The sequence below is a fragment of the Corvus cornix genome, chromosome 13, assembly GCF_000738735.6.
Source record: "Corvus cornix cornix isolate S_Up_H32 chromosome 13, ASM73873v5, whole genome shotgun sequence".
Lineage (NCBI taxonomy): Eukaryota > Metazoa > Chordata > Aves > Passeriformes > Corvidae > Corvus > Corvus cornix.
This window is the reverse complement of record NC_046343.1, coordinates 10,180,672-10,205,028: the sequence shown is the minus strand read 5'-3', so window position 1 is coordinate 10,205,028 and position 24,357 is coordinate 10,180,672. Positions and strand designations below refer to the sequence as shown.

The 24,357-nt window shown below is 45.1% G+C and overlaps 2 protein-coding genes across 9 annotated transcripts in view; one reads left to right on the top strand and one right to left on the bottom strand.

Moving 5' to 3' along the window:
• TCF7 (transcription factor 7) overlaps nucleotides 1-13,572 on the top strand; it is a 72,918-nt gene extending 59,346 nt beyond the window's left edge. For 3 of the 5 annotated variants that reach the window (XM_039559373.1, XM_039559372.1, XM_039559370.1), the window contains 6 exons: nucleotides 853-963; nucleotides 1,179-1,341; nucleotides 1,554-1,661; nucleotides 4,256-4,304; nucleotides 5,875-5,947; nucleotides 9,805-13,572. In XM_039559373.1, the coding sequence (XP_039415307.1) occupies nucleotides 853-963; nucleotides 1,179-1,341; nucleotides 1,554-1,661; nucleotides 4,256-4,304; nucleotides 5,875-5,947; nucleotides 9,805-10,105 (805 nt within the window). In that variant the 3' untranslated portion in view covers nucleotides 10,106-13,572. The remainder of the gene's footprint in view (nucleotides 1-852; nucleotides 964-1,178; nucleotides 1,342-1,553; nucleotides 1,662-4,255; nucleotides 4,305-5,874; nucleotides 5,948-9,804) is intronic. The other 2 variants (XM_039559371.1, XM_039559374.1) reach the window with 2 other exon arrangements.
• A 1,685-nt stretch (nucleotides 13,573-15,257) lies between these two features.
• Nucleotides 15,258-24,357, bottom strand: SKP1 (S-phase kinase associated protein 1). Of its 4 annotated transcripts, none has more exons than XM_039559376.1 (6): nucleotides 24,251-24,357; nucleotides 21,669-21,765; nucleotides 19,413-19,486; nucleotides 18,083-18,226; nucleotides 17,291-17,431; nucleotides 15,258-16,518 (listed from the first exon to the last, which is right to left on the bottom strand). In XM_039559376.1, exons 2-6 carry the CDS (start codon nucleotides 21,763-21,765, stop codon nucleotides 16,483-16,485), a joined length of 492 nt encoding a protein of 163 aa, XP_039415310.1. In that variant the 5' UTR covers nucleotides 24,251-24,357; the 3' UTR covers nucleotides 15,258-16,482. The 4 variants fall into 4 exon arrangements, with proteins under 4 accessions (XP_039415310.1, XP_039415309.1, XP_010388972.1 ...); XM_039559375.1 differs by having other exon boundaries at nucleotides 24,114-24,294; XM_010390670.4 differs by lacking the exon at nucleotides 24,251-24,357 and adding an exon at nucleotides 22,122-22,201.

Here is a 24,357-nt window from a genome sequence, read left to right as displayed (position 1 = left end):
AAGAGAAGGTAACGGTTCCCTGTGGAGCCTCAGCAGCCTCCATGAGCTCCTGCCTGCAGGATTCTGGGGTGGATTTTGTAGCACTGCTGCAGCCGAGAAAGTACACCTGGTCAGATAAGGATCAGACTGTGCTGGTGGATTAAATTAAACAGCTTTTCTTTTCGTGCCAGCATATCTAATGAACAGTTCATCTCCCATGGGCAATTCTGCCATCTCAAGCTCCAGTCATAAAGTGGCAAGCTTGGCAAAGCTGACTCTGCTGGCTTTATCCTCCAAAACTCCGGAGAGAGCTAATGAAGCCTGAGAGCTAATGAGACCTCTCGTGATCTCAGCCCGTGTTGTGGAAAGCATTGCTTAGGCAAGGTGCACCTCCTAGAGTTGCAGTTGGGTTCATGTTCAGACTTAGTCTATTTCTGTTAAAAGGTAGGTGTGGAGTGGTCCTAATCTCTCCCGTCCAAGCGCCAGGTTGAATTTTTTGTTTCTTTCTGCAGTGCTAATGAGATATTGCAACAACAGAGATCTGAGTAGCTGAAACTGCTGGGTGAAAGCACCCTTGATCTCAGCCAGGCTGGCTCCTGCTGCAGCCGGGTTCCCTCACTGTGGCACCGGATCCTTTCCATCCACGTGCCCATGGCTTGACCAGCCATGGCACGAGGGTGACCCAGGGGTGGTGGGCACTGCCTGCCCCCACCAGCCCAGCAGCACCTGCGTGCTTTCCATGTCTTCTGCTTTCCGTCTGCTTCCGCCACATCAGAGTGCACTCCGAGAGACGCCGCCCTGGCTGCCCGGCATCTGCAGTGTCCCCAGCACGGTCCAGCCCTCCCAGCACGGCTCACCCACTCTCTGTTGCAGGTTCACTCACCCGCTGATGCTGGGCTCTGGCATGCACACCACCGGCATCCCACACCCCGCCATCGTGCCCCACTCCGGCAAGCAAGAGATGGAGCACTACGACCGAAACATGTGAGTGGGAAGTGCTGGCTCAGCAGCACCAGCACCTCAACACCCATTTCATTTATCACCCTCAGTGCTCGTATGGGAGGAGGATGGATGAACACTGAGCTCTGCATCTGAGGAGCAGATCTCGGGCCCCCCACCTGCTCATGCTGTTGGGTTGTTTTGGGGTCAAGTCTTCTGGTGGCTCTGATGCTGACAGCCCCTCCTTTTTTCCCACCAAGGAAACCTCAACCAGAACCAAAGAGAGAGAAGGAAGCCAAGAAGCCCACTATTAAGAAGCCCCTGAACGCTTTCATGTTGTATATGAAAGAAATGCGGGCGAAAGTCATCGCCGAGTGCACCCTGAAAGAGAGTGCTGCCATCAACCAGATCTTGGGAAGGAGGGTAAGAGCTCACGGGGCCCAGTGTCATCACCTAGTGCCACATCCCTGTCCCTTGCAGCTACTCTTAAGCACATAACCAGCATCTGCTTCAAATCCGGGTGCTCTTATCCCACAAACACAGGGGGCCAGATGTGCCCTGGGGCGGGGTGGCCATGGTGGGCAGGGCTGGGAGGGGACAGCGGGGCCGTGCTTCATTGCTGTTTGTCCTTGCAGTGGCATGCGCTGTCCCGGGAGGAACAAGCCAAGTACTACGAACTGGCCCGCAAGGAACGGCAGCTCCACATGCAGCTCTACCCTGGCTGGTCTGCCAGAGACAACTACGTAAGTGCCACCATGCTCGGACCCCCGCCCTGTGGCATGGCCCAAAATGACCTGGGGGGCTGACAGCTGGCATTTACCAAACACCTGGTCCTGGCAGTGCCATTCCTGGCAGCACAAGAGCCATAGAAATTCACATTTCAGGAGTATTTTGAACACCCTCTTGGCTTATTGCCTGTCTAAAGGATGAATGATACAGCCCCCAGCAACCACAGGCATTTATTTGCTTATTGTCTAAGCAAATACAAGTAGAAATGAAGAGAAGCTTTTAAGTGCTGTGGAAATATAATTTTATCCTTGGAAATACAATTTTATGGAAACAAACTGCTTTGTGCCTCTTGGACAGCAGGTGAGGTATCTGTGAGGGTGAGGAGGCCCTGGCATGGGTTGCTCAGGGAAGTTGTGGATGCCACATCCCTGGAAGTGTTCAAGGCCAGGTTGGATGGGGCTTGGAGCAACCTGGTCTGGTGGAAGGTGTCCCTGCTCATGTCAGGGGCTTGGAACAGGATGTGTTTAATGTCCCTTTCAACCCAAATCATTATATGATGCTGTGATTTAAAATAGTGGCTCTTTTTGTAGGGAGTCTTTTCTTGTGACTTTCATGACTGTTTTGCTATTACATGCCTAACAAGCTCATTAGAGAACTAAAGCAAAGGACACCTAAGTCTTCAGATATCTCTCATGGGCTCTGTCCTTTTGATCTTAATCTCTATCATTTCCCTCACAGACACTTTCTTAACCCTGGGAGCTGCACAGTGAGTGCCCATCCATCCCACACTGACTCCAGCCCTCCTTCCAGAGTGACTAAACTCCACCAGGGGCAAGAAAACACCTATAAACAGACCCAAACCACCCCAAAGTCCCCACACACACAGAGGGCAGAGATGATGCAGAAAAAGCAGAGGTGATGGGAAGCCCCCACATTTTGATGGGCACATATCTGGAGGGCATTAACATCTGGAGGGCAGCAGCACTGCTGAGAACATGACACCATCTTCCTCCAAGACCAAGCACATCCTCCATGGAAATCCAAGTCCTGTATCATCTTCATCTGGTTCCTTGGGGAGCCAAGGGCTGGTTCCTTGTTCCAGAAGATAGATGGTGGGCTCCAAAGGTGCATATTGGTCCTCCCAGCACTGTAAACCAGCTGGTTTGGGTGTTCTGGTTGTTGGAAGAGATGCTTTTCTCTCTGGAGCTGAGCAGGGAGGAGGAGGAGGATGAGGAGGAGGAATGTAGGTCACTTCTGAAGCATGTGATGCGGATATCAGGCAGGAAATACAGTTGCTCCCCCACTGAAGAAAAAGCTTACCACAGCTCAGAGCTTTCCACCTTCACTCAAACCACAAAAAGTCATATAAGAAGTCACAGGTCAAAAGGCAGCCCTGGGAGCTGCCTGCTCCACACAGCCAGATTTGCTCCTGCACTGTTGTGCCCTCATTAATCAGCTCATTAGGGGATGAGCATCTTGTGAATCACAGAGGCAGTTTGGGGATAAAATAGCACTTTTTTATTAGTGAAAGAAGAATGAGAGATGGGTTCAGAACTGCAAAAGCATTGAAATATATTAGTATTATTTAAAAATAAATTTCTGGGGATTTCCTAAAGCTTTATTTCCCATTTGAAATCAGGGAATATCAAGGACCAACTTCTGTTTGGGTATAAGGTACCACATTAAAGCATGTTTTGGAAATAGGGAAGGTTCTAAAATGGACCAAGTGCTTCTTAGAAATGTGAGGAGGAGGAATAAGAATATAACAGGAGCATCAGCTATTGATCATACTCTCTCCATTGCATGCAGCAAATCTTGTTTAATTATATTAATCTCAATAAACTTATTAATTAAATTATCAATTCATTAATTAAAGCAATAATGGGTGGGATCCCCAGGTGAGGTACATCAGAGTGGGCTAAGGAGTTCTGGCAGGAGTTGGCAGAGGTGCTGAGCAGCGCAGGCACAGGCACTGGCTTTTTTACAGCTGATTTACATCCACTAGCATTTTCTCTCACACCTTCTGACACAGCCTGCAGCATAAATCTGGGTCTTAGATGCATTTGCAGCATGGTCCTGGACTCATAAACCAGAGCATGGAGCAGACATGGGGGTAGGAGTGGGGACATGGCTGCCATCGCCTCTTGAGTTTATTGCAGTTTCTAAATATGCACAGATCTCATGCAAAGTGCTGAGCCAAAGTGCCCTATGGTGCTGGATCCGGGGGTAATGGAAATGAGGGGTAATCCCTGAGAAAAGGCACCAGCCCAGAATGAATGTGTGCTGTGCAGAAGCCATAGCAAGTGCACAAAAGCACACATGGGTTTCACTTTGAGAGTTCCTCCTGAGTTTTTTCTTAGGAGCATTGGAGTGGGAAGAGGAGAAAGGAAGGGGACATCCTCATAGATAAACCTGAGTAGTCCCTTTGCAGCCTTATTCAGTTCATCTCTTCCTGGAATGGGCTAAGCCAGCAGCACCGTGACTCTTACCAGATCTGGTCATCTGGGAGGCAGCAGCCATCCCCAGCACCCAGTCCAGTCCCAAAAACCCTGCACAGCACCCTCAGTTTTCTGGAGCACAGGTAACGGCCTTTCCTTTGATTTCCTAGGGGAAAAAGAAGAGACGAACACGGGAAAAGCAGCAAGATTCCAACTCAGGTAAGTGCGTGCGGCCTGGCAGCTGTCTCAGCTTTCCTGCTCAGATGGGAGAATCCGAAGCAGTTGTTGTGTTTCACCATGTTTTCTGTTATTCTCATGAGCTTAACTAGAGAAATACACATTCGTTATTTTTTTAAGACATGGTAAATTAACCTTTCTGTGACTTTTTAATAGACATGTTTGATTTAGAACATGGGTAGTGTGTGGAAACTGAAAAGATCAGATTTTGGCAGGTGTATAATGACTTCATATGAACTATCACTAGCCTTAATCTATTGAAAATATCCAGGGTGAATGTCCCCATCAGACCTACAGATGTTATTAACTAAAGAAAACTCCTCTCAAATGCATCCATGCTGTGTGTGGGATGAAATGCAGTGGCAGGACTGAAGATCATTCATGGGACTACCCAAGTTTGGTTGTTATGTCAAAGTAATGTGGAGTTGAAGCAAAGTCATACTAAACCCCAGTACCAGCTGCCTCCCTGTACCACCCTGCTGATTAGAAAAGGCCCTTTCAACAGATTTCAGCTGGTCACAGACACATTCCCATCATCCAAGGCTCTTCATGTGCTGATTTCTGAAGTATTTCTGCCATATCAGGAATAAATATTAACTCTACCAATAAATATTCATTATAAAGGGAATCATTATCAAGAGATGTGTCCCAGTAATACCTACAGTTTAATTAGCACTGTTGATCTCATTCATTGCTGAGTCTGATAAGAGGAATACAAGCTTTTAGGCCTTTATGTAGAGTGCATTATGTATTTTTATATATGCATATATATGTTTTGTCTGTATAATACAAAAATGATAATTTTGCCTGTTACAGATTTAAAACCAACCACTGGTTGTACACAACGAGACATTGATGGTGGTTGAAAGAGGGAGGCTGAATCCAGCACAGAAATGTGCTGTTCAAATCTCATTTACGACACTAGAAAAAAACATGATGTGCCTGAAAGCAAACAGGGCTTCACCCTAATGAGTCTTGTAATTATACAGTAAAACAGCAACGTTTTAGGAAAGGCTGTGGAGAACAGCTTTTCCATTAAAACTGGAAGGGTTATGATGGGGGGCAGGGTGGAATACCCTGGGCCTGGGTCTCCTTGGTGCTAACTCTGCTTTCAGCCTGCTTCTGCAACGTTTCCTCCTCTTTTCTCCGTGCACAGTCCGAGCTCGCTGGCAGCGCACGTAGTCGCTGCTGGAAAGGGAGGGAGCAGGTAAGGATGCAGACACAGGAGTCAGGCATTGCCTCTAGGATTTGGCAGCTTTTCCAGACTTAAGAAATTTGAAGAGCTGTGAATTTCCCCATAATTGCCCACGTTTCTCAAAGCTGTTTCCCAAACCACCTCCAGCTGTCAGCAGTGATCACTGATATTTGCCTAACGATCACTTTCTTCCAGGTGGTGCCAGTGCCATTCTGTAGCAGAAAATAATGGGATTTTAGTCTGTTAGTTGTGTGTTAAAGTGGCTAAAATGATGTTGCCTCTTTTCTTCCTCGTGCTCCTCCTCCTCTTTGTGCCTCTGCCTTGCCCATTCTCCGCCGCGCATGCTTCTGTGTTCAGATCCTGCCTCTCCTAAGAAATGCAGAGCTCGCTTTGGTCTCAACCAACAAACGGACTGGTGCGGCCCGTGCAGGTGTGTATCGGCATCTCCTCGCTGCTGGGTGTTCCTGGGAGAGTGGGTTCAGCTCCAAGTGTCCTCCCGCAGCCATCCCAATGCCAGTGGGGGCTGCTCTGTCCAGGCAGGGATGGGCTGTGCTCTGGGCATCCTCAGGAGTTTTCTGAGCTGCAAGGGACAGGCTGTAGTCTGGGCTTTTTATCCCTTCTGGGGCAGTGTTGGTTTAGTGCTAGACGTATTCCTCAGCTGATAGACTGCCCTGGTCTTAAAAGCTTATTTCTAGGATGGAGGCCTCTGTGACCCTGACATGAGGCTTTTTTTCCTCCATTAGTGTTTTCCAATCCCATTAGTGGCACCCTAGGGCCAGCAGCGAGGATTTAATGGGTTTCTTTGCCCTATTTATACTGGGCTAACCATGTATTTCAAGATCCAGCTCTTCCTGAGCCTTAAATTTTGCAGTATCCACCATGGGTGGGGTGGGACAGCCTCAAGCAGCAAAACAGAGCAGTGCTGTGCCCTTCAGGCTTCCAGAGATGGATTTGGCCAGGCAATAGTAAAGTTTGGTGCATCAACCAAGTGTTGTCTGGCTCAGAGGGCCTGCAAAGGCAGCCAGGCAGAAAAAGCTCCTGGGAGCTTCTGGATCTCGGTGCCAGAGCACAGAGAGACTCCAGCTTGGACAGAGGTCTGCAATTTGCAGTTTTGTACCAACGCATTGAGGAAAAAGGTGGAAGTACTGCTTGATATGCTCACTTAGGCTTGAAGTGTCTAAAATCATTTAGTTGGCCCAAATCTGGCCCAGACCTTGCTGCACCCCAAGCTCCAGTCACTGGGCCTGAGTCCGACATGAGTTCACCTCCTGCACGTCAATGTGCCACAGCAGCAGAGCTCCCTGCTCTCCTTTTATTCCCTGGGTAGTGTCATCAAGCACCATTTTTTAATTGATTAAGAATCTGGACACAGCTCCCTTAGTGTCTCATAAATACTTGAATGTCCAGAGGGGGTTGCTGGAGCCCCCCATGCCCCCTGCAGCTGTGCCGCCAGGCTGAGTGCCCCATTCTTCCATGGGCACTTCTTCCACCTTCCCTCTGCCTCCATTCCAGCTCTGAACTCAGCTTCTCCTCTGCACCGCTTCCCAATTAACACAGGCTGCTGGAGTGCCCGAACACCTTGGCATGCTCTTCTCGTGTACCCTGTGTAACCAAGCCCTGGTCAGCCAGAGCTGCTCTGCAATTCCCGTACTAACGCGCTGCTGCCACTCAGGGGCTCCTGTCCTATGTGCTCTGTTTACCTGTGGAGAACAACTTCCACAGGAGGATTTCCACTCCACAGGAGAGGTTAACTGGTTAAGACTAAGTGTTCCTGCTCTAGAGCTTTCACACTCCTCCCTCATACCCTGGACAAACACTCCAGGGTGCTGCAGTTCCCAAAGAGAGAGGGAACAGTTCCTTTAGCTGTGTAACACCCACCTCAGCATAGCCCATGGACTGGGCCATTATCAGCAGTCTGTAGTATCACATCTGCTTTTTTCCCTGTTTCTTTAAATCGAATGAATCAATGGACACATTCTTGTAATCTTAAACAGGTCATTGAAACTCTATGCTGCAGCTACTCCCAAGATGTCTGTGGGAAACACAAGCTCCTCCTCAGGCTTGTCTCTGGGGAATTACTGCCCATGGAAAATACCCTCAAGTTGAATACTCGGTTCAGCTGAGCTGTTGTGTTTCCTATCACATTAATTGGGTCACCACGGCTAGCGATGGCACTGACAGCAGGAATAGCACTGCTCTTGTTCACTTCCAGTGCAAGTCATGTTTAATACTGGACTAGTTAATACACATTCTCACAGGGTCTGGTTTTTCATTAGGAAGATCAAAGAAAGGTGTGTGCCCGCATTAGCAAGTTCTCCATTTGATCAGTTTTCCTCAAATGAGACAGCCAGGTGGGAGATGTTCTTTTACCTGTTTTAGCTGTAAAGTCTCCAGCAGAGGAATTATCCCCTCGATACTATTAAGGTGACATCTTGAAAGCTCTTTTGTGTGAGGATCTATACTGAGGTGCTCAAGGACCCAAAGCTGGTGACATAAGGGATCTGTCACATGGAGAGAAGGAAAACCAGCTCAACAAAGAGCGAAGACAAGATAGTGTAGGGACTGACTCTGGACAGCCAGGGGGTAGTTAAAATAATCTGGAAGTACAAGGTGACACCTGGAACTTGGGATAAATACTGAACAGAATTATCACAGGATGTGAAAGAATCATGGCCAAACCCAGCTACAGCAAGAATGATGTGTGACTTGTATTTTTGAGACCCCCAAATCATAACATCCAAACAAGTAGGGAACCTGAACATTTCTTCCAGGAGGAATGAAGGGAGGCTGGTCCCTGCTCTCAGGTGCTGCTGCCTTCAGGACCTTCCTGCTCCCAGCAGATTTCTTCTTAGAAGAGCAGAGCTGGGAGAGGAGAACTGCCCCCGATGGGTACTGTCCTGTAAAAACCCCTTTGGGTTAGTAAAGCCATCCCCAGCTGATGACCTCTATCACACTCCACAGAATGGAAGCATGGAACTGAGTCTGTCACCATTGCAGGACCATTCATATCCTTCTGCCAAATCTTTCTCCCCAGTGCCTGCCCACATTGCATTTTGTACCTATACTCCACTTCCAGGGGAGAGGTCACATCCCAAGGGGAGGTCACAGCAAACATTTCCTGCCCAGGAACCCCACGGGCTGAAGTGTGATTGGTAGCTCTGTCAGGGCTGATTTTCCCTTAGCTCAGTGAGCAGGTTAAGGGTGATCTGCCCTCCAAGGAGCAACAAGTCCTCTGAAGGCCTCGGGACTGTTCCAGCTTTCGAAGCAGGACCACAGACACGCTCAGACCATCTCCCTCCAGCCAGTCACAGGCTATTTTGTTCCCTATTCCTGAATGGCTGCTGAGCACTTTCTGCTCAGCTGCATCACTGAGGTGGGAATGAATGGAAAGTACACTCAGATGCAGAGATAACTCAGAGCAGAAGAGAAGAGCTGAGTGCTAAGGCCAAGTTGGATGGTACTTGGAGCAACCTGGTCTAGTGGGAAGTGTCCCTGCCCATGACAGGGAGGTTGAAATGGGATGAGCTTTAAGGTCCCTTCCAACCCAAACCAGTCTGTGGTTCTAAGTAGATGATACTGTGCACAAGGCTAGGAAAGTGCTGGGAAATGGGGTCTTGGAACCTTCAGATTTTGGGATGAGAAAAGCCGAGACTGGCGTGAAGGGCAGTGTCCCAGCAAGGCACAACCTGGCGCTGCTAAGCACAGTGGTGCCGACCTGCCCTGTGACACCAGCGCACATGAGTGTCCCGTGGGCCCTGCGTGGGCTCTGCGGCAGGTGGGGAGGGGACCCACGGCAGTGCTTTAGTCCTGAACTCATGAGAGCCAGGCACCCACACAGCCTCCCAGAATTCGAGCAGTTGGGGTGGTGGCTGGTGAGGAATGACCTCATGGGTTGGATTTTTACTATTCTTTTGATTTTTTGTTTTTGTGGGTTTTTTTTTTTTTTGGGTGTTAATTACTATTTATATTATTATTCTAAATTTTTATTATTATTGTCATTTCATGGCTTTGATAATTATTTTGGGTTTGGGTTTTTTTCCTGTTTTCATTTTTATTACTGCATTTTGATTTTTACTGCTGTTTCATGCCCTCCTCCTCCTCCTCTCCCCTTGCGGCCGAGCCCTCTCCCGCGGGCCCCGCTCCCGGCCCGCAGGCGCCGCCCGGCGGTGTCCCCGCAGCGCTGCAGCGCCGCCGCCATCCCAGCCCCGCGGGGAGAAGGGGACGGCGGATCCCCCAGGGTGCCGGGACCCTCCCGTTACTCACAGAGGCCTGTCTCCGCTGTTCCAGGAGGAAAAAGAAGTGCATTCGGTACCTACAAGGAGAAGGACGCTGTGCCAGCCCAGTTTCTTCCGATGGAAGTGCTATAGACTCCCCTCCATCCCCACCGGACGCACTCCGATGCATCCCCTCCGCCTTCCCGTCAGAGCAGCTCGCAGCCCCCGCCGACCCCGCGCACCGCAACCAGCCCGACCCCTGCCCCGTGTCCGCACACCTCCCGCCCGCCTCCGGCCCCTCCAGACCCGGCGCCCGGCGCTCCTCGGCGCCCGCCGCGCCCCCCGCCTACAGCCGCGCCTCCTCGGGGACATAGTCCCTCGCCAGCCGCTGGCCACGCCGGGCACTCCGCTCGCCCACCTGGTTCCGCTGCACCTGGACGAGGACCAGAGGCCCAGCCGAATCCCCATCTCACTGTAAAACACGCAAAGTTTGGCGACACGATGACTTAAAGGATGATGGAAAACTCACTTGGTTGGGGTTTTTTTGGAGGGGAGGGGTGATAAAAATAGAAAAGCAATTTTAAAAAACGTAAAAAATAAGTACTTGCCAAAACTTAAAGTGCTGATGAGTAAACGAGCCTTTTGTCCCTGCCCTGTGATGCTTTTTTGTTTGTTTGTTTGTTTGGGGTTTTGTTTTGGTTTCTTTTTTCCTGCGTTATCTGTAAGTGTGTCGGAAAGCAAAGTCACATCCCCAGCTTGCTGCTGTAGGTGGTAGGTGCTGTCAGTCTAACCCTGGCTTCCGCTCCCTGCCCTCCGAGCTGCTTGAAAGTGTAGTCACCCACAGATCTCTCATAGCCGTTACACCACAGAGCTGGAAAAGCTGGAATAGGAGCATTTTTTAAAGCCCTTATATCTGAAAAGTAAACGTAGCGTTGCCGGTGTTCTGATCCGACCGGGTAAAAGAGACATTAAATATTTAAACCAATGAGGTGAATTTTTTTAACTTCTTGTTTGAGAACAGGAAGATGTTGTTTTCAGGTAACAGGTCTCTGTGCAGACATGTCCCATTCCACGGTCGTACAGCACGGCAGAGGAAAAGGGAGCACCAGCTGGGCAAAGGAGCACGGACCGGCCACTGGAAGAAGGGCTGATAGTTGCTCAGGGCATCAGTCAGATGCAGGGTTTGCCCTGCTGTTAGGAACTGTCCTCTGCAGATGTGGATGGTAAGAAATCTCACCAGACAGGCTGGGCAAAGCCTCAGAAATCAGTCTGTTGGTTTTGTAGGCTCTGATTGAGCTCTGCACCTCCACAGCGGTGAGCAGGGCAGGGCATGTGGGGAGCCAGCAGCCCCGGCAGGCTGGCCAGTGTCCCAGGATCACACTAGCCCAGGGCTGAGGACCACGCTGGCCCAGCAGACAGGGGGGAGGTGTGAGCTCTCCCGTCCCGGGGCAGTGTGGCAGCAGAGCAGCACTCACTACCCTGCCCTGGGCTGTAGGCATCCGTCTGTACGTACCCTCGGCAAGAAGAGAACCCTGTTCTTCATGATTCAGTGTAGAACTTTTTAAAAAATCTTATTCTAGCTTTTTCTAAAAGACTCTCCCTCCACCCCAATGACGATGCCAAATGTTAATGTATTCTTTTCAGCTTGAAAATGTTTACCGGTTTCTGGTATTGTATTTATATTTTGAGTTTGATAAACAAAAAACACTGTGGATGGATTATGATCTCCATGAACTGGTGTAAATCCCAAATAATTCCAAATGCTGGATTTACTTCAGGTTTACAGTCTTTTCAGAGACCACAGTCTAGTCCAGTGCAGACTCTTTTCCTGCTTGAAAGAAATATATTACAGACTGCTGAAGAGAAAAATGACACCACACAGAGGTAGAGGGGGCACTATTTTTTTCCTACTTGATAAATAGGTTCTGGAGTACTGAATACAAATTATGTAGTAATATTATTATAGAACTACAAGAAATTTAAGATGACCTTTATAATGTACAAAATATTTTTATATTTTTTTCTTAATGCAAAAACATAAACCATAATTTTTTACATTGGATTAAACATAACTTTTTAACCAAGTTTATGCCTCAAAGATTTAAAATTTAAAAAAAAAAAAAATCTAAACCTAACTAGTCTGTAGAGCAGCTTTGGCTTTAGTCCCTTTATTTAGCTAGTTTTGCTTATAGTAGTGTAGATTTTTTATTTCTGGTTTTAGTTTAGGAGATCTAAACCTATTTCTTGATTCCTCTCCTGTATAAATGTAACTTCAGAAGCACTGATAGAAAGCTACGTGCACAAACCTGACAAGTTTGCAAAGAGTAATTTTGAAGTCTGAACCATTTTAACCCTTGGAGAAATAGCATTACCTGATCCAATGCCAACTGTACATTCGTGTACTGACTGCACTCAGAGGGTTAATTACATAGCACTAGATAAATATGCAATCTGCTCATTTTAAATTATTTTAGCAAGTTTAGCCAACAGCATGTTCCAGTGCTGAACAGAGGAGCTCAGTAGACTCTTGCCAGATCTGACATGGTCTCTTTAATCATCTGATTTTCAAACAAACAAAAAAAACAGCTTTAGAAAATGGCTGTTTCAGCTCATCATTTGTCACTCTGAGACCCTCTGCTGTAAGGTGCTGTACAAGTGTCACCTACTGGAGACACCACAGATGACAGACCAGCCACCATAGTCTGGTGTACCCCACACTGGGTGTAAGGCTGGTGTAACTTAACACCCGACTGGTACTGCATGGTTGGATGACAGATGTAACTTAGCAGCAAAGCAAAGGCAGGTATAAAAGGAAAAGCAGATGTGTCTAAATCACACCAGAGGAAATTTCAGGGTAAGTCCTGATCAGTATTAAACTGGCCAAGGCACCCAGACCAGCCCTCATTCATTTCACTCTCTGGGACTTTCACCCACTTATTTCAAGGCTCCTCTGGCCCCTCCACGGTGTTGTGAGTCCCTGCCTCGACCAGCAAAATGCTCATCTGCATTACAGCCTCCTCTCACTATTGTTATTCCACCTGATTCCTGCAAAAGCTCTTTAGTGACACCTAACACCCCCTCTCCAGGAGCCGTTCCCTGGGCCCTCGTAGCACAGAAGCATTTTCAGAGCCCCAGAGCTGGAGCAGTCACACCCACAGCATTGTTTTGCCTGTACTCTGCTCTATGCATACAGGTTTATGGCCAGACCTTACCCTGTGCTTCCAGCTACTGCAGGATAAACTCAGAAGGTCCACTTGTGATATACTACAGTCAGTTTATACTGGGGTAACTGAGAAAATTTCATTTTTATTCCAACACACACAAAAAGATACCTTTAGGCTGCCCCTTTCCAAGACAAAACAGCATGACCAACTTCTGTTCCATGGTCCCACGGCTGATAACCAATGCCAAAACAAAGTTACTCTTATTAATACCAAAAAAAAGTGTCTTTAGAACTGCTATATGAAGTGTTGCTATTTTGTGTTAATACTCTTTTTTAGTAGAAGGAGATTCGCAACAAGAATTTTTTTCTAGTTATTTTACAGCAGTTTTAACTCTTCCTGAAACAGATATTTGAATTCCTGAAATCAGTCTGAATGTAGAAGTCATGGAAGTACCAATTCATTAAAACAAGTAAAACCACTGTATGTATGTAGCAGGGGAAAATGTTTTGCAGCTGTACCTTCATTTGTCCAATGACGATCCATCATTTGTTTTAATTTTTTTACTTCACTGAGTTTGTATTTTTTGGCTTTTATGTTCAAAGTATGTTTATAGCTTTATAAATAAAGTAATTGCCAGACTGGCTGTTCAGAAGAGGCCACTGGAAGTTAAAATGCTATCAAACTCTCAAATAACTATTTCTTAGCATTCAAGACAATTCCTGCTTGCTTTTCTTTTTTCCCTTCAGCATTTGTATATTTGAATAGTTTTTAGAGTAACTGCCAATAACCTTAAATGGGTAAGACTGAAATAGTAAGCCAAGGGGAAGAAGAAAATATTTTTTCTACAATTCCTACTGACACCCAGCCTTCCCTCTCCCTACCCCCACACTTAATCCCTTTATCCAAGAGAGGCCTGATCCCTGATCATGCACAGACTTAAAAAAAAAAAAGTTAGGGAAGCACCATACAAGTTAAACAGCAACAGAAAGTTTAACAGAGAGAAATCAGTCTCTTCTGCTTTCTGGAATTTCAGAGTAGGCAGCCAGTGCCTGTTACAGTAGCTAGGAGCAGGTTCAACTGAAGCGGGGAACACAGGCAGCAGCCACATGACAACCCAAACGCTCAGCACCTCCTCAACTGTCCTTCTCTACAGCTGAGCACTAGTATTACTGGAGTGGGTAAGGTAAGTGAGGGAGTCGAAAACAAAGTCTTTTCCTGCTGCCATCCCTGCCAGGCAGCTACAGAATTTGAATCTGGCTGAAGTCTGAGTCAGTGCTACAGGGGAATTTCAATTAGACAAAGTCAGCTGTATGCAATCCTACCAAGCAAGACTACTGAGACTATTACAAATCTGCCAAAGCTACACAGTGCCTTGAGCACACAGACCAGCCCTACCCTACACCTCCACAGGTGCTTCAGTGCCAACAACCAAGTGTCACAACCTGGAGCTGCAGCAGAGGCTCCACCACGGCATGTTTGGCCAGCACAGGTCAGGCTTTGGGCCAGCTGCTCACACAATTACCAAGTTTTATCCCAGGTGTGGTTATGCAGGCACAGCACAGTTGGAGCAGTGCAATGAGGAAGATAAAGTATGTCTCTCCCTCACCCTACAGCACCATGAGGCATCGTGCAAGGTGGTGGCTGCTAACAAGCATTGACGCTGGGCTCATGACAAGCACCCAAAGGAATTTACACAGGCTGCTGCCACCAAACACAATTACACCAGGCTTCTGTATTAGCCACAGCACTCTGAGGGGGAACAAGTGTACTCTGGAACATTGCACACACAGATTTATTTCTTGTAAGAATCCAGCATAAGCTGAATATTAACTACAAACATAGTCACAGAAATGACATCAGATTTTCCTCTAGTAGCACTTTTAAACTGAGGTGCATTGTTTGCAATACAGGCTACTGGAAAGGCTTCAGCATGTCCAAGTGTAGCAGTGGAGTATTTTATGCCCACTGACAACATCTAAGACACCCATATAATGCACAGCAGCACAAAGGCAGGCCCCACAACCTCCTGAGTAAGCAGATGTGAGGAGGAGCTGTACGCAGAGCATGGGTTTGAATGCTGCTTTAGAGCAAATTCTGAATACTTTCCATAATGGTCACATTCAAAATTTAGGTAATCTTGGTAAGCCATCAAAAAAATATCTCTCTGGATATTTAACCATCACCCAACTTCATGTGAAAGTTGCCCACTGTGTCTTAACTAGTACCCTGCATTAGTCATTTAAAAAAAACCCCTTTACATCTGTTTTACTTCAATTAACCACGGCCTCAGTGCTATTATTTCTACACTCAATAAGTGACAGTAATATTGTCTAGTTCCAAATAACTAGAACCATTTGCAAACAAAAGTTTAAAAGCCCTTTATTAATTCAGAAGTGAAACACCAATATTTCAAGTGAGATAAGTACGTTTATTAAGGTTTATTCTACTCTAAGGTTTATACAGAGAATGGAATGCAATACAAGCTAAGAGCACACCTCAAAGATCTACCACACAACCATCCCCCTACTCCCTATAAGGGAACTGTAAAAAAAAAAAAAAAAAAAAAAAAAAAAAATCAGAAAACCAGTTACTGTTTAACTAGTTGCAAGTGGCTTTGTCCAAAGAAGTTAAGCTTGATATTGCATTAGCTTTGTATGCAATAATTAAGTCTCTACAAGCTGAAGTATCACATACAGAGGCATAAGATTTCCTGTGGACACATGAAACCATGTTTTCAAGAGCTACATCACAAGGGTCTTTAAAACTGCCTAAAAACCAGCCACTAATGGCATGCACAGGTCAATAATATTAACTTTGGTAATGTCAGTCATTTTTGGTCAAATCTGGATTCCACTTTAAACAGTAACATGTATAAAACCACACCCATTGTGTGCATAAAGCAACACACTTTATTTGCTATCACCTAGAGGCAGGTCTTCAAGACATGGCTGAAGTATTCAAATTTAGGAGCTTGTTTAGTTCTAAGTCACATTTTCACTAGTCTGTAAGGCAAGACTAAAAGGACAGAAAGTGGTCAAATATTTAATTTTTTTTTTAAATGCAGGACAAGAACCATCTTGAAAATTATATAGCTTTAAGTAACACTAATTTTTTTCCACAATGTTTTTGTAAGAAATCCAGTAACTTTTATCTAGTATCCCAAGACACATTCTGGTTTGTTTCTCTTTGTGAAGTTATCAATACCCTGTAAATACAAGTGTTTTGTTCTTCTTGGGGAAGTCATAGATGTTTTTATTTACAACAGAGTCAATCCTTAGCACTATAACTGGACTTCAACAGTTTAAAAGTGTAATGAAAATGACAACCTGAAGTGCTACTACCCATACAGAATCCACACTTAGTTCAGTTTTATTCATTGCAAAATAAAAAGACATCCAATTACACTAGTAAAAACTCAGAGATTTAGATCTGTACTCAAAAAAACACTACACATGCAAAGGGAACAATATCCTGCTAACACAACTTCATTTGCTGCTGCATTTGTCTAATATTAACAATTATGAACAGGGCAGTGCAACTAGTATTTGGAACAATCCTTACAGTGTTCGAGTGTCAGGCACAATACTTCATTTCTCTTCACACCACTGGTTCTCTTTACGTACCTGAAAGAGTAGTTTATCTGTTAGTATGCTGCAGTGAAATTCTAAGCCTTGGCTGTAAATACCCATAAGCATTCAGGATTATTTACTGCAGGGAGACAAACTTGAAGCAGCTTTAATTTTTCACACAGGTTTTGCAATTATAAAAGTCAGTCTTCCAAACTGGCCTGTTCATCAATATAAGCCAGGTTTTTCATGCCTAGGTTTGATCAAATCTGAAATTTTCCAACCAAGTAACCAAATGGATTACCTTAAGTCCAAGTTGTTTGTTTCATGACATAGCATTGAAAAGATATCCAAGTCTACAACTCATTGCCTTGTATAGAAACCAGGCATCTAGCTCTGCTTTTCCCAACTCTACCATTTTGCAGTTGATTTATTGCTCAAGTTTTAAGATCAGTGAGTTTGTTACTTAGAGAACCCAAACTTACCTTTCCAGCCACATGCAGCAATACATCTTCAGCATTCCTACTACAGGCCCAAACCAGCAAACTAAGGCTGCCACAAACAATCCTACCTGCTTTCCTGCTAGACATGCTGGAGTTAGAAAATCAATACACTTTGTTTTGACCTTTTCAGATCAAAGTGTGCAGGTCAGGCTGCAAGTGTGGCAGACATCATAAAGTCTTCTACTAGTACCACCCCAATTATGAGGGGTTGATGCATTAGTTTACACTTACTGGTAACAAGTCTGTTGCATCACAAGTTAGGAAGCACCACACCGTAATCCAGCACGAACAGGCAGCTAAATTGTAATTAAATCCAGATCAAGTACCTGTGCTTCTTCCTCTTCAGTGAAGTCATTCTTAATATTGAATGTCTTGCGAATTTCTTCTGGAGTTTTCCCCTTGATCATGTTTGCCACTGTCTTGCATGTGACATCCAGCAAACCTTTGATGTCCAAGTAATTTGCAGCCTGTAAAAGAGTTTCCAGATTTAAAGCCTCCATATCAATATTCTGCCTCTGTAGATGTACTACCAAATTTAAGCTTACACTGAAATTGTAGAATATTGTATGCAAACAGATCATCTCTGCTTTGAGAAGCTTCTAGCTAGAACCTTCAAGGGACAGTACCTAGAACTTGCTTGCCAAACAGGAGTCCTTTGTACCATGAAAAACATTCTTCCTGCTCCTCCTTTTACAAAGAGCTTTCGGAAGTCTTCAAACACCCAAGATCTTCAGTGTTGCAGTACTGTTAACTAGCCAATGCAGTTGTCTAGTTCTTATGCAGATCTCCAGAACTCCATAATTAGTAATAAGCCCTCAACTTGGACTCGAGAGCCACAAGAATAAAAGACAGCGATATTTAGAAAAGTATTTTTATATTTAGAAATTTTGATATTTAGAAAGATTGATGAGTGAGTATAGATTAATGCCAGCATTAGGCTAACAAGCATTCCAACATCCTCAGCAATTTCAGTCAATATTTACCAGAACCACCTGCCCTCCCCACATCCCCGCTTCCAATGAAGAAGTAACTCAAGAAGCATAAAGGCTTTATTTCTCAAGTGCATAGCAGAGCTTCACTTCACAGGCACAACCTTTGCACTTCTTGAGGACACTCACCAGGATAAGTTCAAAAAGTGTTCCTTGGTCTACTTTCAGAAACTCTTGATCCCACACAGGGATGTCATCTGTTCTCTTTTCTTTGTTCTCATCATCCTCAGGAGGAGGTGGATCATCCTTGTGATGGGTGCACCACTGAATCACCTAATTATGGTTTTGAAATTAAAGTTTTATCCAAGTGATTCTCCCATTAAACTCCAACTAAAACTTAACTTCATTTTGGAAGAAATGTACCTTTTTCTCTAGATTAATATTAAAATCCTGTGCAAACATGTTCAAATCCCCAATATCTTCATTTCAGAACAATTGATCCCCAATCCCAGAATACAACAGCTTTCAAGAATCCCAACAGAGTTAGTTTCATGTTAATTACTTAATCTTAAAAGCCAGCTGCTGGTGCTATAAAGTTATCAGTCCCTGTGCTAACACACAGGTTGTACAAAGAAAACCTAAACCTCATTTTGCTGTATTTAATCTGTTTACAGAAACATTTTGTATTAAGCAGACTACTACATGGGGGAAGAGCGCAGAGTGGCAATAGCTACCAGCAGGTCACATTCACCCCAGTACAAAGTTCAGCCAGCAAGTTTGTCAGTAGTGTTGGCTCAGGTTTGGTTTTGGTTTTTTTTTTTTTAGTTTGGGAACATGCAATCTCACGACCCAGACAAAAGGAGCAGGGATGTACTGCAAGCACAACCCTGTTCCATTTCATCAACCCAAGAGCCTTCACAAGTTTAAGTTATTTATGTGTCTCTTCACTAGGAAACAATTCCTAACCCTGTGTTTACCCCAAAACAGTCACAATAGTTTGGTGCTTATTTTGGCACAACTCTTTCTATTTGAAAGCAAAAAGAATCTTGGATACCACAGTACTACACTCTTCCCCCTTGACCCAATGACCATGGCCTGTTAATGAATTTAATACCACCAAGTGCACACAGTGTCTCTTAAGCACTGCCACTGCCAGTCACTCTCACCACTGCCTGTCTCTTAATCCTTTCTCCAAACATTTGCATCTCATGAACAGCCACCTCAGTTTACAGAATCCAATTAAAATTAGTGCTTTAACACCATGAAATGTCTGTGTGCACAGATGCCCAGCACCACTTCAGCACCTTAGGAAGCCTGTCTGGCCTCCAGCTTGCTGTTCTAGGTCACCCCTGTATGTCCTCTGCCATTATCCACCTGCCAGCCTCGGCCCACATGCCCATGTTCATGCACTTGTAGCACATGAAAAGTATTTTTTAACTAGTAGTTCATAATACCCAGCTCCAAGATGAAGTTCACATTTCTTTAGTGCCATGCAGCACAACCACTTTCATCATCTTACCTTTTTTAAGATGGCTGCATTAACATTTGGAAGAGGGACTGGGTCATCATCACCTTCATCATCCATTCCCAAATCTAAAAATGGAAAGATGACTGAGCAATTGGCAGACAAAACCATTCACTGAACTAGGATGCTTCCTCTATTCTTCACTATTTTGACAACACTGAGGCTGAATTATCAGTAACAAAGGACCTCTAAACTGTGAAGTCAGGAGCTTTTGGAAGGCTTTGTGGAGCTACAGCTACATTATACATGCTAGGTTGTACCAAGTTGAGGCTAAGTGGCTGATAAGGCTGCCTCATCAAATGAGAGCTGAACAATCTGACAAACATTTGTGTATTTTTACCCCTTACACAGTTTCAACCCACAAGTTCTAACTGAGGGTTCCCATTCCATTTATGATTAAATAAGAATTCAAATCTAGTGTGGTAAATAGATGCAATGTCTTGTCCTCTGCATGAGCAGGAAATACTGTAGCCACAGACATGCTGCTCTCTGCCTCTGAATCACTTGTACCAATCCTGTATCAGCTGAAGAAGTTCACATGGTAAGACAGCAGTACAAATCCTTCCATCAATAAAGCATTCATAAAGCATGCTTCCAACACTCCTTGTTTTAAAAGCTTGTCAGCATGCTCCAGACAGATATGGATTTGTCCCCTTGGTATGATCAAGGAATCAAAGTAAAAATTAGGAGAAAAATATAATTAAAGTGTCAGCTTGATACACAGAACAAATACCACATTAGCCATCTTAGAGAATGTGCTTTTTTTTATTACCCAAATGCTAACAGTTGGATGACACCCTAGCTGTCAAAGACATCTTGTAATTAGTTATGTAATTGAGTAACTATGCAGACCTTCACTCATTACATGCACAGATGAGCCAATTCTATATCACCAAGGAACTTAATTTTTAAGAACATACGAACATCATCACTCATCAAATTTGTACATGATAAAAATCATGTACTTCTGTATTTAGACAAGTCCGCTACTGTTGTTATCAGTAGACTATTAATTAACACTACTTGTTTGTTTGAAATCACTCCCAAGATTCAGAACTGAAACACTGCCATTAAAAGATACAGAAATAATTCAAGCAATATCTGAAGTTTAGTCAATTCTGCTTGACTTGTCACCATCACCTCTGAACCAGCAATTTCATCCATTAGCAGAAAATTGGTATTTCATTAGTGGTCCCATGATGCTCAGTACAACCCAACTTTTCAGCTCCTCCCCTCTCAGCTGCAGCACCCAACACACAAAACATTAACTGATGTTCAGCCACCCATACCGAAAAGGCATTTCACCTATACTAGGAGACTAGTTCTCTCCCAGGTTAGAAAGAGGCAAGTTTATGGTACCCAGCATACACACTTCCCATTAATAACTTCCTTCCATTTCCAGCTGAGTGTCATTTAACACCAGCAGTGACACAGCTCCTGCTGGAGAAAACTAAGAATTGTGCACCCTAATGCATTCCAGTTCCTGTTTGAGTTGCCAGTCATGTTCAACAGCATCCTATTACCAGAAGTGTTCAATGCCTGATATAATTCAACCTTATTTTTACTGTTCTTATAAGGTGTCACAACCAAAGATTTACATCCAAGGGCATAATATGAACTACATCTACAGAAATAATTATTTCTAAGTTAATCCATGAATACATCCAAAAACTAGAAAAAAACACCAGTAAACAATGAGGATTTGCACTAGAGGGATTAGACAGTTTGCTCTGTATCCCAGCCATCTGGCAGATTTCCCCTCCCCCGCCACGAGTTCTTTTGTTTCAAATTTATGTCAGCAGGAGATCAGACCTAAGTATTTATCCCAAATAATTTAACAGCATTCACAAGCTCACAATACAAGCTCTTTATTGCATTGATTTATTATCTTCCACTCCATACAAGTGATATTTACATTCTAAGACTCGTTTGTGTGATTAAATAAACTGAAGTTTTAAATATTATTAATGTTCTGCTTGCTTAACTCTCACAAAGCTGAAGTAGACTGTAGGCAAGGCACTGGGCTGCTGGTATTTTACTGGCCTCCCTGCAAGTGCTCTTAACCAGGGCTTTTTACAAGAGCATATCCACCCTAAACAGTTTCAGCTACAACAGCAGGAGTTCCAGCTGTTGTGACAGGAGACAGCAAGCTGCTCCATAGACCTGGGAATGCTTTTTCAGCAGAGTACCAACTTGTCTCCTCTGGTCACAATTCCTGTCTAAGAGGCCTCCTCAGGGTCTCACTCTTACCTTCAAGCATAGTCTTTATAGTCACAGACTGTTTCGCAATTTCCACATCAACTTCAAAGATTTCTCCATCTGAACTCTGCAGTTTAATTGAAGGCATCTACAAGAGAAGGACAGTTATTTCCACACAATATTCAGCAGACATTACAAGTTCAGCTGACTCAGATGCGCATCACCTTTACTGCTAAAATTGCTTCTTCCCAACAGCAGATAGCCCAATGCCACTTAAGGCACACTCAGATTATTCACTGCTTGAATCAACAGCCCTAAATTCATTAATCCTCATACTTAAGAAACAAGGATTGACTGAAGTCTAACACTAATTTATGAGCTTTTTTCCTTAATTTGAAAGCATAAAATACACAGATTATAACAGTGCTTTTATTTTTTTTCAGTATAACACTAGGGCTATCTTTCTCTTGAAATAATTTTCAACACTTCCAAAACACTACTTGCCTTCAAATCCAAACAACTGCTACTCACTTCAACTGCTCAAATGATGTCAGATCTCAAAAGCAGTTTTCAAATGATAGCCTCTGGAACAGAATCATAGCATTAAGGTAGGAAGGAATTCCCCTAGACAGAGTCTAGTCCAGCCTCCCTTGCTCCAAACAGAATTAAAACAGACCAGGTTACTCGGAATCAAAGGCTTTCCTCGAGGAAAGTGTTTGGTTTTCTGATGAGATTAAAAAGCAATAAACTCCTACAAGGAAGGCCTTCAGCACTCACTACTGCTCTTGAAAAGCAGGAGGTAAGACCAATACTTTGTTAGCATCTGAGATGACCATGCATTTTAACAAAGTTTCTCAAACAAACTGTAGTAAGACCTACAATAAAGAGGCAGCAGTCTTGAAAGATGTCGTTAGCAGAAACACAATCAAATTTTACAAGAAAGTGTATTTCCAGATATGTAACAACTCAAACCCAGAAGTAAAGCACATGACACAGCAGCCAGGAGATTACAATTTCTGTCTGAAACTACACATAGAGACTGTGGGGGTTATCACTGCACTTGAACCAGCCAAAGGGCACTATTAACACAACCGTCTGGCCACGTAAGTTTTATAAATTTCTTCTCAACCAGTTAGTAGGATGTGTTGTAAGTTCCTTTACCATTCAAAATATTCGTTAGCAGCAAACCATTGCAACAGTTTCCTTTTTTTGTCCTCAGGTTACCTTCAATTTCAATTAATTTTCAAATGTTCTTCCCCCATCAAACTTACAAGCCTCACACACTAGTTCCTCAGAGTAGTACTTGAGCTATGAACAGTTAATTAGTTCGACCACTTGCAGCAAACTTCCATCACCTCTTTCTAAGAGCTCATCAGTGTAGTGTGGCTGAGCCTGACAGCCCTACGCAAACCCAGGCCAAAGGAGGCTCGGCCAACACGTGTTATTAAGCAGCTCACACCAGCCCCAAGTCCTCATTGCTTTAATTTCCATTTGGCAGTGAGCAGCCAGTTAATGTTTACACAGCAATGTAACCCTATATGACAGTGCTACTTCTAATTAAGACGGGTGTTCTGGAGGAACACGGTCATGATTGTTCCAAAGGTACAAGTATATATATTACACACATGCACAAAACCAAAATCTGGATTAAAGCACCATTCTGGGTTAGCCGTTTGAACGATGCTCTGGGAAAAAGTGCTGTAGGCACACATTTTAAATGTAATGCATCTGTTCTTGCAGTGACTGTCTGGGAGCACTCCAGAACAAACCCAGCTCCATCGCCAGCCTCCTTGTGCCTGGGCTTACATAATGCTGCACAGCAGAGCCGGCCAGGCAGGGATGCTGCCTTAGCCAGGGCAGCCCCTGCAAGGATATTTCCCTCCTATCACCCAAACCCTCTTCTAACAAGACTTTTAGTTATTGCTGAGGGTGTGAAACAGGTAGAATGAAGTTCAATTACTGCCTTATCACTGACAACAAACCAGAATTTCATCAAATTTTCATTGTTTTTTTATACCACAGAACTCAGCTTCCTAGAAAATAGGGGGGGAAAAAATCATTTTTAGCAAGCTGCAGTACAGCCCTGGCAGGTGACAGTCCCTGGGCAGCAGCACTACTGGGTGACTAAGCAAACCAGTCCTAAAAGCTTTATTCAACAACAGCACAACAGGCTTGGAGCCGGGCTGAAGCCAAACCTGAATTACAGCGATAATTTACACGTCTAAGCCTGAAACGCCGAGCTCAGCCACCTACAGCTGCGCCTCCCAGCGCCATTCCGGATGGATGTCCGCTGCTTCCCCCTCGCCTCCCGCGCCAGCGCCGGTAACCAGGAGCCGGGTAACGAACTCGCACCTGAGGCGCGGCCGCTCCGGGACACTCAGCACCCCCGCGGGCAAGGCTCCCCACACCGGGGAGCTTCATTCCCGCATGGCCCGGGAGGGCTCGGCCCCAACGAACCCCCAGAGCTCCATCCCCGTACGGCCCAGGAGCACTCACGTCTCCGCCTGCCCCGCCGCGGGCTCCGCGATCACCCCACGGCCTCCCGACCCTCTGTCCGCGGCAAGCCAGGCCCGCCACCCCCACACAGCTCCTACTACTGCCCCGCCCCCTCCCCGGGCCGGGCCGGGCCTCACCGTGAGGCGGAGACGGCTCCGCGAACGGACCGTGAAGAGGCGGTAGCGGCGCTCGGGCCCGACTGCGGTGGCGCTTTTATACCGAGCGGGGGAGGGGAAGGACCCGC